At 47.6% G+C, this 14252-nt stretch overlaps 1 protein-coding gene across 5 annotated transcripts in view; it reads left to right on the top strand.

Moving 5' to 3' along the window:
* LOC119963527 (protein TBATA-like) overlaps positions 1–14252 on the top strand; it is an 86241-nt gene that overhangs the window by 41805 nt on the left and 30184 nt on the right. For 4 of the 5 annotated variants that reach the window (XM_038792796.1, XM_038792797.1, XM_038792794.1 and 1 more), the window contains exons 3-4: positions 1787–1878; positions 12163–12372. In XM_038792796.1, coding sequence (XP_038648724.1) covers positions 1787–1878; positions 12163–12372 — 302 coding nt within the window. The remainder of the gene's footprint in view (positions 1–1786; positions 1879–12162; positions 12373–14252) is intronic. The other variant, XM_038792798.1, reaches the window with a different exon arrangement.

Below are 14252 nucleotides of genomic sequence, written 5' to 3' on the forward strand. Positions count from 1 at the left end.
CCGCAATGAATATAAATTTTTTAAGTTATAGAATTTCATCATCCACAGTGGCGAAATTCTCTGAGAGACTATTGTTCTCCCGCCGGATTGCACCTGGAATTACAATCAGGAAGTGGTTCTCAATCCGTCACCGGGCATACTTATGCATGGCGTGCATTGCGAGAGATTCCTGCCGGAATCCTGCTATCGGGTCGCCAGTTTGGGCGGCCGGCCCGATAGCGAGGTCCCGTGGCTGACACCCCCTCACCCCCCACCTCATAGCGCAGTTCAGCCCCCCCTCTGGGATTTTCCTGGTCCCTCCTTTTCTACCCCAGTACAGGGTGACCCACCCTGCAACCTTCTCCCCCACAGAGGTCCCACTAAATAAAGAGATCTCCAGAGATCCTGAGAACATTCACTCATGACCAGGTAAGAAGGGGTGAACTGCCCTCCCCCTTCCTCCCTTAGTCACGAATAAAAGGCTCCAGTTTCTTTTTCATGAGGACATCCTTTTCTGAATCAGAATGTATTTAATTATTTAAACTGTGAACAATAAGGAGCAACTCAGAAAGGGTTTGCTTAAGTCAAAGAGCAAATTGATCAGCTGCCAAATTTGGTTCTCAGGCAGTCATTTAGGGCAGACACGCAGGTACCAGAAAAAGAGTTAGCGTCCAATGTTTTTTTAAGTAAAAGAATAGTCAGAGACTTTTTCCCAGGGTAGAGGGGGTCAATTACTAGGGGGCATAGGTTTAAGGTGCGAGGGGCAAGGTTTAGAGGAGATGTACGAGGCAAGTTTTTTACACAGAGGGTAGTGGGTGCCTGGAACTCGCTGCCGGAGGAGGTGGTGGAAGCAGGGACGATAGTGACGTTTAAGGGGCATCTTGACAAATACATGAATTGGATGGGAATGGAGGGATACGGACCCAGGAAGTGTAGAAGATTTTAGTTTAGACGGGCAGCATGGTGGGTGCAGGCTTGGAGGGCCGAAGGGCCTGTTCCTGTGCTGTACTTTCCTTTGTTCTTTGTTCTTTGAAAAAAAAAGAGACCCCTTATGGACCACCCCACCACAGAATCCGCCTAAATAGGGAGACCCCCACAGAACTCCCAGAAAAAGGAGACCCCTGGCTGGAAACTAGAGAGCAGTCCTGACAGGGGCAGTGAAAAAAGTCACTGCTTTAACACTCACCTGGGCAATCCACCTGCTGGCTCAGACACAGGAAGCAGCACCTATCAATCCCTGGAAAGAGAAAACCAATCAGCTGGGTTTGAACCCCCTCAGATCTTTGATCTGCAAGCTATTCATTCATTCATTTCTTTTTGATAGTGTTTTAACAAGGCTGTGAGTGACAGCTTCCACACACCCCAGCTGTCGGCATTGTTCCATTCATCCCCCTTCATGGTTCCTGGACCACTTCAAATGGAATTAAGTGCTTTCCAACCACCTCCCTTCATGGTTGAGTGATTTTGATGTGGTCAGCTAGAAATTGAATCCTTGCGATGGCACGGAGCACAAACCTCGATCCTGACGCCAGCGTGGAGGGGGGGGGGGGGGGGGGGGGGGGGGGGGCGGCGAGGGGCTGGAGCATCGGAAACAGATCGGTGCCCGGCGGGATTCGCTGCCTGACCAGTAACTCCGCTACTGGTGGAGCAAGGCAGAGAATTTCGTCCAGTATAATCCTTGAAAGGTGATCTGTAATATAGATTATTTTTCCATTAGTTCTGAAAATGCATCTAGAAATGACTAATTGGTGGCACAAGACAGACCAGGGCAAACACCTTTAACTTTCCTCTGCAATTCTATGTCTAGATCTGGAAATGGCAACACCTGCAAGATTCCTGCTGACCAGTTCTTCTACAGCCGGAACAACCCTCATCCGAAAAGGGTGTACCACATTCAAGGTAACCTTGCACCTAGACACCAGATTTCATAGAAGTGTTCAAAATTGTCACATGTTTTCAAGGGAGTACATAGGGGGAAACTTATTTCTATTGACGAGTGGAGGGTTGGTAACCAATGGACAGAGATTTAAGGTAATCGACAAAAGAATCAGAATGGAGATGGCGGTAATTTCACCAAGTGTGATCTAGAACTCACTGCCTAAAGGGCGGAGGAAGCAAATTCAATCTTAACTTTCAAAAGGGGAACTGGATAAAGACTTAGAATCATAGGATAGAATCATAGGATCTTTCCAGTGCAGAAGGAGACCATTCGGCCCGTAGCGTCTGATGTGTTATCTGTGATGGTCTAACATCGACTGCAACTGGGTGCAGTAAAACGAGAAACAGGCTTCCGACACAGGAGATGGTCCAACACTGTTTTATTGAACCTGCTGATTGCTGTACATAATCTGCTGTGGGTTGACACTCTATTAACCTAACTGATAACCTCCTACTGGCTTGACCAGCCTAGCTCTCTATCACATGGTGATGATGTTCATTGGCCTGTGAACTGCGACTATCTCCCTAGCCGTGTCCTGTGAGAGAGGGAGAGCCTTAATGCTCTGTGGGCTTTATAGTGGTGGTGTCCTGTCTGGTGATTGGTTGTTCTGTGTCGTGTGTGTTCATTGGTTATCCTGTGTGTCAATCACTGCCTGTCTGCATCTCATGATATACATGAGTGGATATTATGACAGCGTCTGCACCGAAAGAGCATCCAGCCTAGGCCAACTCCCTCGCCCTATCCTTGTAACCCTGTCACCCCATTTAACCGTTCAACAGCAAAGGGTAATTTATCATGGTCAATCCAACTAACCTGCACATCTTTGAACTGTGGGAGGAAAGCGGAGCACCCGGAGGAAGCCCACGCAGACACGGGGAGAATATATAAATTCCGCATAGTCACCCAAGGTTGGAATTGAACCCAGGTCCCTGCTGCAGTGAGGCAGCAGTGCTAACCACTGTGCCACCCCACTTAGCCTGGAATATTTTCTCCCCTTTATTAGGAGAGAGCAGGACGAGTGGGGCTTGCTTTTTTAAAAATCAAAAAGCCAACACAGGAACCATAAGTCAAAGGCCTCTCTCCTCCTGTGCTGTCTGATTCTACACGTTGGATTATTTTAATTCTTAGAGAAGGTTGAGAGGAGATTTGAGGTGTTCAAAATCAGGAGTTGTTTGGTGTGGGAGAACCTGTTCCCAAAGGCCAGCAGAAAGGTGAGTACCAGAGAACTCAGATTTAAAATGAATGGCAGAGGACCAGAAGCGACATAAGACCATAAGACATAGGAGCAGAATTAGGCCACTCGGCCCATCGAGTGTGCTCCACCATTTAATCACAGCTGATATTTTTCTCATCCCCCATTCTCCTGTCTTCTCCCCATAACCCCTGATCCCCTTATTAATTAAGAACCTATCTTTCTCTGTCTTAAAGACACTCAGTGATTTGGCCTCCATAGCCTTCTGCGGCAAAGAGTTCCACAGATTCACCACCCTCTGGCTGAAGAAATTCCTCCTCATCTCTGTTCTAAAGGATCGTCCCTTTAGTCTGAGATGGTGTCCTCTGGTTTTTCCTACAAGTGGAAACATCCTCTCCACGTCCACTCTATCCAGGCCTCGCAGTATCCTATAAGTTTCAATAAGATACCCCCTAATCCTTCTAAACTCCAACGAGTACAGACCCAGAGTCCTCAACCGTTCCTCATACGACAAGCTCTTCATTCCAAGGATCATTCTTGTGAACTCCTCTGGACCCTTTCCAAGGCCCAGCACATCCTTCCTTAGATACGGGGCCCAAAACTGCTCACAATACTCCAAATGGGGTCTGACCAGAGCCTTATACAGCCTCAAAAGTACATCCCTGCTCTTGTATAGTTGTCCTGCATGAGGAGAATTTTCTTTACTGAGTGGTTAGAACCTGGAATCCACAGCTTTAAGAGAGTGGTGGAGGCAGATTCAATTGTGGATTTCTAAAGGTAATTAGCTCATTATCGGATTAAAAACCGTTTGCAGGTCCGTGGGGAAAAGGTGGGGGAGTGGGGCATTTCCTAAGAACTGATCTAGACACGATGGGTTGAATGGTCTTCTTATATGTTGTAATCATTCTACGAATATATGATGCGCTATGTTCTGAGTGTCAGTTAGAAAGGTCCTCCTCGGGCAGCACGGTGACGCAGTGGGTTAGCATTGCTGCCTCACGGCGCCGAGGTCCCAGATTCAATCCCGGTTCTGGATCACTGTCCATGTGGAGTTTGCACATTCTCCCCGTGTTTGCGTGGGTTTCGCCCCCACAACCCAACGATGTTCAGGGTAGGTGAATTGGACATGCTAAATTGCCCCTCAATTGGAAAAAATGAATTGGATTCTCTAAATTAAAAAAAAAGAAAGGTCCTACTCTCAGTGTTTATAGAATCCCTAAGGTGCAGAAGGAGGCCATTCGGCCTATCGATTCAGCACTGACCCTTGGAAAGGCCCTCTACCCACTGGAAAGGCCCCGGCCACCCTTCTCTATCCCCATAACCTAACCTTCACATCCCTGGATCCCGAAGGGGCAATTTAGCACAGCCAATCCACCTGGCCCCCACATCATTGGTCGGTGGGAGGAAACAGGAGCAGCCGAAGGAAATCCACGCAGACACGGGGAGAAAATACAGACTCCAGACAGATAGTTCCCCCCGAGGCTGGAATTGAACCTGGGCACCTAGCACTGTGAGGCAGCAGCGCTAACGACTGTGCCACCGTGACACCCTAAATTAGTTATCTCTTCCCATTCCATGAGAAATTATTTATTTATAATGTCAGGACTGTCGATCATCAATTATAACTAATTTTGTAACCTGTGACTTTAATAAGTCAGGTTCGGTCAAGTTTAAGAGAGAGTGTTAACGAGCCAAGACTACAGTGTTTCTTGCACTCTGTCTTTAGTAGAACTGAATGTAACATGGAAGACGTCACTTGACTATTCAAGCCATGCAGGACCTTTGGTATATGATTAGATTTTAATCAAAACACCCTTCCTTTCTTAAGGAATCAAGGACAAATTTGCATCCACTATCATGTTTAACTGTCTGTTACCCAAGTTGCCCAATATACAACGACTGTTCTCACACATGACAAAACTTCCTTATTCTAGTCAGTCTCTGCACTTGAATTGCATACATAGCCGTTAAAGCATGCAGGTCTCTTCATGGTGCGCTTGCGTGTTGCTATTGGCTGATGTCCACCTTCCAGAGAGCATTATTCCCATTGCACTTGCTGTCGCCGCGGTAACTTGCTGTGTTCCAATTTCCGTAGCTGGGAACCAGTGGACCGCTCAGACTAATGGCTGTTCCGTACTCTGTGTAACTGGTGAGATCCAATCTTCCTGATCGGCCGCCTGCGCTGAAGGAACACCTTCTCTTGTTGTCCATAGACGCTACCGTTGCGTTGGTATCTTTGGTCGTTCCCATCCACGGTGTACAATCCAGATGACAACTGCTTTACGCGTGTGCCAAGTTTCCATGCGAGAGGACACCTGTTGAGAACATAGAACATAGAACAGTACAGCACAGAACAGGCCCTTCGGCCCTCGATGTTGTGCCAAGCCATGATCACCCTACTCAAACTCACGTATCCACCCTATACCCGTAACCCAACAACCCCCCCCCTTAACCTTACTTTTTAGGACACTACGGGCAATTTAGCATGGCCAATCCACCTAACCCGCACATCTTTGGACTGTGGGAGGAAACCGGAGCACCCGGAGGAAACCCACGCACACAGGGGGAGGACGTGCAGACTCCGCACAGACAGTGACCCAGCCGGGAATCGAACCTGGGACCCTGGAGCTGTGAAGCATTTATGCTAACCACCATGCTACCATGCTGCCCTTTCTTTTTAGAGAACTTTGAAGGCTTGTACTTTGAATGGGCTCACCAATGCTCAGCCCTGGCAATGGTTTGGCAGTTTTGTCAAAATGAAATTTGTCTTTCTGCCGTTTGACCTTCATTTTTACTCACGTCTGTTACTAATTCCAACCTCAGTCACCACTTTGCTATTGGAAGAGTCATTTGGGTGCAACATGACAGAATTTTTGGACTGGACTGATTTCCATCCCTTCATTCGGTGTATTTTCTCACTTAACTATTGCCTTGTTTATACATCTGTGCTGGATTTGCTTGATTTCTGAAGGTTCCATTGGCAAATCTCACTGCTGCTTCAGCCTTTCCACTAAAATGGGAATAGTGTGGGGATGCCGTGAATTTCCTGATCCTTTATGAATTAGTTGAATTCTTCATTTGTGAACTGCGGGCCATTGTTGCTCACCACAATGTCTGGAATGTGTGCTTTCAGGCATTCTACAATCTCACCAGTAGTCATTAAGGTCAGCTGGCCCAACTCCCAGCAGTCAGAATAGTAGCCAACCGTGATTAGATAATCAGTCCCTGCCAAAATGATTAATTCTACTCCTGGCTTCATCCATGGTCTTTCTGGGATGTCCTGCCGCCCTCTAGCTTGCTACCTGTTTCAGCGGTCAATGGCTTAGTATGCTGCAGTATGTTGTAAATCTCTTTTGGCATATTTGGAGATGTCAATCCAAGCTTTAATCTTGCTTCAGCTAAGATGAGTGGTTTTGCTTCCCATCTATCTATGATCTGGAGCTCCAGATCTTCGTTCTTGCTATTGCATTGGACTCTCATATGAATTTGTCTTCTCAGTGTGAGTCTTGTGCCATCAGATAGCCTCAGCCTTACTTTTGAGGGCTTCACTTTTGGATCACCATGTTGAGCCACTTTGCAGAGGTCTTTGAAGGTCATGATGCTACATGACACACATAGTGTCTATCAGGCACTTCATATTCATTTGATGCTCCCCTGTATTCATCATTGTAACAGTCACAAACCATTTATTACCTGTAGACCTTCAGAGCTAGCCTGTTCAATTGTGTATTGTGATTGATCAGAATCTTTGGCTAACATCTCTCCAGTGGTCATTGTTTTGCTACTTTCCAGCCAAACACTTGTATGCCAAATGGTTTGGCTTCTTGCAGTTAAAACATTGCTTTCCCCAAGCTGGACAAGCCTTTATCCACCCCTTTGTCTGTCATTGTTCTGCTCTTTTGGCCTGGAATGCCTATCACCACAATGCAGAGTCTGGTCTATTCCGCCATGAATATGCTCGAGCTGATGATTCACAACTTTTGCCCTTCTGCATATGTCGATTGCTTTCATGAGAGTAACCTTCTCCTCTCTCAGTAGACTTGCTCTCACTGCAGGATTCTCTTAATGCCCAAGACAATCTTATCATTAATGAAATCATCTTTTCGTTACCCAAACCGCAGCATTGTGCAATCTGTGTGCTCCATAGGATAGAATCATAGAATTTACAGTGTAGAAGGAGGCCGTTCGGACCATGAAGTCTACACCGGCCCTTGGAAAGAGAACCCTACTTAAGCCCAGACCTCCACCCTATCCCCATAACCCAGTTACAGCACCGAGCCTTTTAAAAAAATTTAGAGTACCCAATTCATTTTTTCCAATTAAGGGGCAATTTAGTGTGGCCAATCCACCTACCCTGTACATCTTTGGGTTGTGGGAGCGAAACCCACGCAGACACGGGGAGAATCTGAAAACTCCACACGGACTGTGTCCCAGAGCCGGGATCGAACCTGGGACCGCTCCGCAAGGCAGCAGTGCTAACCACTGTGCTGCCCCTAACCCCACCTGACCTAAGGGGAAATTTGGCATAGCCTATCCACCTAATCTTTGGACTGTGGGAGGGAACCGGAACACCTGGAGGAAATCCACGCAGACACAGGGAGAAAGTTGAAACTCCACGCAGTCACCCGAGGCCGGAGATGAACCTGGGACCCTGGAGCTGTGAGGCAGCAGTGCTAACCACTGTGCTACCATGCCACCCGTGCAGTCTCACACGAATCAATACTCTTTTCACCTTCACCTAATGTTGAACACATCCCGTTCATAAGTTACGTTCACTTCAGGTTCGACGCGTGCTTTCAAAGCTGTCAGAATTTCAGCAGTCTGCATATTCTGTTCTTCAGAGAGAATTAGATGGAATGCAATGTGGAACAGTCTCTCCCCAATAGTGTTAAATGTGTTGCTTCTTGATTTTGCTCTGGCTTGTTAATTAAATCTGTCACAATTTCGTAGCTTTGCCTTTGCAAGTGGAAAACCTGCCATTTCTGCCACATATGGGGAGGGATTCTCTGTCGGCCGACACCGGAATCGGAAAGCACGATTGGTCTGAGAATTTGGTGCCACCGGAAATCGAGGTTATCCTCGATGGGGCGCCATGCTCTGGTGCCTCGACAGTGGCGTAAAAGGATTCAACACTGCGCATGCAGCAAACGATGTTGGCATATCATGTACGGGCCGTCCCATTATTCTCCGGGGCCTCTGCGAGGCTCCACCTCCTCTGGGGGGATTTAGTGATGGTGAGGTTCGCTTATGGTTTTAAAAATCGGGAAAAAGGCATCGTAGCTGCTGAGGGAGAGGGAGGAGGTAGATCATGTCTCAGAAGCACGAACGTGGACTGCTGTTCCCACTGATGCCATGGCTGGTTGGGGCGGGGGCGGGGGGGGGGGGGGGGGGGCATCTGCCAGGGCCTGGGGGGGAGGGGGGGGAGTAATGGGGGAGTGACCAGGGGATGGGCCGTGGCAACAGGTTAGCCCCCAAGATCGGGGTGTCCAGGAACGGTCTGCCATTGCCACAGCCACCTTGCTACGCACCCCACTGACCACCCACCGTGGCCTGCGCTTGCGTAGAGTGACACCAGCCATATAGGTGCACTCACCCAACCCCCCCAAACCTCCCTCCCCCCTCACCTCCACCCCATCACCCCACCGATGCCCCCCCCCCCCCCCCCCCTCTCAACCACAGCCGAGATAGATAGGTTCTTGATTAATAAGGGGATCAGGGGTTATGGGGAGGAGGCAGGAGAATGGGGATGAGAAAAATATCATCCATGATTGAATGGTGGAGCAGACTCGATGGGCCGAGTGGCCTAATTCTGCTTCTATGTCTTATGGTCTCATTACCTGAATCCCCCACAATCAACATCCGGGGGGTTACCATTGATCAGAAACTGAACTGGACCCAGCCACATTAATACTGTGGCTACCAGGGCAGGTCAAAGGCTAGGAATCCTACTGCGAGTAATTCACCGTCTGACCCCCCAAAGCCTGTCCACCATCTGCAAAGCACAAGTCAGGAGTGTAATGGAACACTCTCCACTTGCCTGGATGAATGTAGCTAAAACAACACTCAAGAAGCTCCAGGACAAAGTAGTCCTATTGATTACTCCCCCTTCCACAAACATTCAAACCTCCACCACTAACAAACAGTGGCAGCCATGTGTACCATCTACAAGATGTACTGCAGTTGGGCGGCATGGTGGCACAGTGGTTAGCACTGCTGCCTATGGCGCTGAGGGCCTGGGTTCGATCCCGGCCCCAGATCATTGTCTGTGCGGAGTTAGCATATTCTCCCGTGTCTGTGTTGGTTTCACCACCACAACCCAAAGATGAAAAGCATCAGGATAGATAAGTCCCCAGGGCCAGATGGGATATACCCAAGGTTGCAACGGGAAGCTAGGGAGGAGATTGCTGCACCGTTGGTGATGATCTTTGCGTCCTCACTCTCCACTGGAGTAATACCGGATCATTGGAGGGAGGAGAATGTTGTTCCACTGTTCAAGAAAGGGAATAGGGAAATCCCTGGGAATTACAGACCAGTCAGTCTTACGTCTGTGATGAGCAAAATACTGGAAAGGATTCTGAGAGCTGGGATTTTTATTTAAACATTGTAAAAAAAAATTTAGAGTACCGAATTTATTTTTTCCAATAAAGGGGCAATTTAGCGTAACCAATTCACCTACCCTGCACATCTTTGGGTTGTGGGGGCGAAACCCACCCAAACACGGGGAGAATGTGCAAACTCCACACGGACAGTGACCCAGGGTTGGGATTGAACCTGGGACCTCGGTGCTGCGAGGGAGCAGTGCTAACCACTGCACCACCATGCTGCCCTGAGAGAGATGGGATTTATGATTATTTAGAAAAACACAGTTTGATTAAAGATAGTCAGCATGGCTTTGTGAGGGGCAGGTCATGCCTCACAAGCCTCATTGAATTCTTTGAGGATGTGACGAGACACATTGATGAAGGTTGGGAAGTGGATGTAGTATATATGGATTTCATAAGGCATTTGATAAGGTTCTTCATGGTAGGCTCATTCAGCAAGTCAGGGGCCATGGGATGCAGAATTGGCTGGCCGAAAGAAGACAGCGAGTGGTAGCGAATGGTGGATGGAAAGTATTCCGCCTGGAGGTCGGTGTCCCACTGGGATCTGTTCTGGGACCTCTGCTCTTTGTGGTTTTTATAAATCACTTGGATGAGGAAATGGAAGGGTGGGTTAGTAAGTTTGCCGATGACACAAAGGTTGGTGGAGTTGTAGATAGTGTCGCGGGCTGTTGCAGGTTACAACAGGACATTGACAGGATGCAGAGCTGGGCTGAGAAGTGGCAGATGGAGTTCAACCTAGATTAATGTGAAGTGATTCATTTTGGAAGGTCGAATTTGAATGCTGAATACAGGATTAAAGGCAGGATTCTTGGAAGTGTGGAGGAAGAAAAGGATCTTGGGGTCGATGTACATAGATCCCTCAAAGTTGCCACCCAGGTTGATAGGGTTGTTGAGAAGGCGGATGGTGGGTTGGCTTTCATTAACAGGGGGATTGAGTTTAAGAGCCGCGAGGTTTTGCTGCAGCTTTATAAATCCCTGGTTAGGCCACACTTGGAATATTGTGTCCAGTTCTGGTTGCCTCATTATAGGAAGGATGTGGATGCTTTGGAGAGGGTACAGAGGAGATTTACCAGGATGCTGCCTGGACTGGAGGGCATGTCTTAGGAAGAAACGTTGAGGAAGCTAGGGCTTTTCTCACTGGAGCGAAGAAGGCAGAGAGGTGACCTGATAGAGGTGTACAAGGTGATGAGAGGCATGGATAGAGTGGATAGCCAGAGACTTTTCCCCGGGGCGGAAATGGCTGTCACAAGGGGACATAATTTTAAGGTGATTGGAGGAAGGTATAGGGGAGATGTCAGAGGTAGGTTCTTTACACAGAGAGTGGTGGGTGCGTGGAATGCGCTGCCAGCAGAGTGCTGGGGTCAGTCATTAGGGACATTTAAGCAACTCTTGGACAGGCATATGGACAGGAGTAAATTGAAGGGGTTTTGGCGAGGTTGATCAGAGATTAGGATAAATGGTCGGCACAACATTGTGGGCCGTAGGGCCTGTACTGTAACCTTATTGGAATTTTTACAGAGAAAATCTATGAGAACTGTTGCCGAAAAGCGGTGCTTACCCGGAGTTTAACTGAGCAAGACATTCTTTGGGAAATGTTTGTAGAACCACTGTTAACTTTGTCAATGTAATCTGTGTGTTTAAGTTTTCTTTTCTTAAATACGTATTTAAATTTTAAAAATTTAAATCTTTGAAAGTGGTTTAAAATATTTGCTCCTGCCCTCGCAGATATCACCTGATAATAAAAAACAAATTACAAATTGTTGTGATAGCATGTCCAACTTTCCCGTTTGGATTTGGGCCACCCAACAATTATATTGTAACAGTCCGATGGTCTGTTCTGTCTACTGGTCTTCCATAGAGGTTTATAAAATCACAATACTGCACCATTATGAATGGCAGGATGGGCTGAATGGACCAACTCTATGTCATGATATGCAGACAGGCACAGGCACAGGCAAGCAGCTAATGAACACAGAGAACAGGACATGACCAATGAGCAGGCAGGACTTTCGGGTGGTATCTCACTATAAAAGGCACGAGGCACTCACACTCCACCTCTTTCCACTGATGAACATCTACAGAGTGAGTCAGGGTGAATGTACAGTATCACACCTCCAGCACGTGGCTAAGAGCTGGTCTGGTTCAGTCAGACAGAGAAACCACACTTATGTTAGCAGAGAGTCAAACTCATAGAGGACTGGTTCAATAAATCAGATTGTACTAACTTCAAGGTCTGAAGTATCTTTTGGTTAAAGCTGCATCCAGTTGCAGCCTGTGTTATCCCAGAGTACATGACACAACATGGTACCAGGAGTGGGGGGGTCCCAGAATACATAACACAACACTCTAGTCTCTCTTTGCGTTACAGTAGGTTCCTCAGCCAGACTATTACAACCACTTAAGATGCAAGTCCGAGATCTACTCAAGTGGCTCCACTGACTGTGTTGCAGGTCTGAACAATCAACTTGTCTGTAAGGTGGATGATTTTGGTGTCTGTCACAAAGAACCGGCTAAACCAACATCAAAACAAGAGTTCATCAAACCTCCACGGCCAGTCACTGCGAATATTCCCATAACCACCCCTTATCCAGCACATATCATCACGGGAATACCACAACCCCCTTGTAAAGAAGATTCTCAAACTGACATTGGCTTGTTATGTGAGTATTAATGGATATATAGACATGAGTATTTTTCCCGTTTGATTTAATGAATGGAAAGAATGTTTGGAGATGAACACTGTCTTCAATGTATGGAATGTAGGCAGTAGAAAGGCTCCTCCAGTTGACTAATTCAAGGACTCAGAGCGCCAGAGTCCAGGGTGACCATCTATCATTACTTGTCCCAACTTATGTCCATGGAATCTTAACATTTTAACACCTGGGGGGGGGGGGGGGGGGGGGGGGGGGGGGGGGGGGAAAGCCTTAGAAAAAGGGACATCGCCTTAAAATCAAAGAGAGACCGTTCAGGAGAGAAGTTTGCAAAAGTCTCTTCAGGTTTAGGGTAGTGTGGTACAGGAATTCTCAGCCACAGAAAAGCAGGAGCTCATTTAATAATGTAAAATCTGAAACTGATTTTGAAACTTGGTCCAGAACCAAGCTGAGAGAATGGAGGTAGGGTATCATTCATTCAGCCATGACCTCTGTAGTGATAATAACCTTTATTATTGTCACAAGTAGGCTTACATTGACACTGCAATGAAGTTACTGTGAAATGCCCTTAGTCGCCACATTCCGGCACCTGTTCGGCGAGAATTCAGAATGTCCAAATTACCTAATAGGATATCTTTCAGGACTTGTGCAGGAAACCGGAGCATCCGGAGGAAACCCACGCAGACACGGGGAGAATGTGCAGACTCCACACAGACAGTGACCCAAGCCGGGAATCGAACCTGAACTATGGCGCTGTGAAGCAACAGTGCTAATCACTGTGCTGCCATGAATGCCAGAACAGCCTCAAGGGGCTGAACGGCCTTCTGATGTTGCTACAAAGAACAAAGAACGAAAAAAATTACAGCATAGGAACAGGCCCTTCGGCCCTCCAAGCCCGTGCCGACCATGCTGCCCGTCTGAACTAAAACCCCCAACCATTCTTGGGTCCGTATCCCTCAATTCCCATCCTATTCATGTATTTGTCAAGGTGCCCCTTAAAAGTCACTATCGTCCCTGCTTCCACCACCTCCTCCGGCAGCGAGTTCCAGGCACCCACTACCCTCTGTGTAAAAAACCTGCCTCGTACATCTCCTCTAAACCTTGCCCCTCGCTCCTTAAACCTATGCCCCCTAGTAATTGACCCCTGTACCCTGGGAAAAAGCTTCTTACTATCCACTCTGTCTATGTCCCTCATAATCCTGTCGGCTCCTTTCAGGTCGCCCCTCAACCTCTGTCGTTCCAGTGAGAACAAACCGAGTTTATTCAACCTCTCCTCATAGCTAATGCCCTCCATACCAGGCAACATTTTGGTAAATCTCTTCTGCACCCTCTCCAAAGCCTCCACATCCTTCTGGTAGTGTGGCGACCAGAATTGAACACCATATTCCAAGTGCGGCGTAACTAAGCTTCTATAAAGCTGCAACATGACTTGCCAATTTTTAAACTCAATGTCCTGGCCAATGAAAGCAACCATGCCATATGCCTTCTTGACTACCTTCTCCACCTGTGTTGCCCCTTTCAGTGACCTGTGGAGCTGTACACCCAGATCCCTCTGCCTGTCAATACTCTTAAGGGTTCTGCCATTTACTGTTATTTCCCATCCGTATTAGATCTTCCAAAATGCATGACCTCACATTTGTCCAGATTAAACTCTATCTGCCATATCTCCGCCCAAGTCTCCAACTGATCTATATCCTGCTGTATCCTCTGACGGTCCTCATCGCTATCCGCAATTCCACCAACCTTTGTGTCGTCCGTAAACTTACTGATCAAACCAGTTACATTTTTCTCCAAATCATTTATATACTACGAACAGCAAAGGCCCCAGCACTGATCCCTGAGGGACGCCACTAGTCAGAGCCCTCATTTCAGAAACTCACCCTTCCTCT

Source organism: Scyliorhinus canicula, chromosome 3 (assembly GCF_902713615.1).
Source record: "Scyliorhinus canicula chromosome 3, sScyCan1.1, whole genome shotgun sequence".
NCBI classification, from domain to species: Eukaryota; Metazoa; Chordata; class Chondrichthyes; order Carcharhiniformes; family Scyliorhinidae; genus Scyliorhinus; species Scyliorhinus canicula.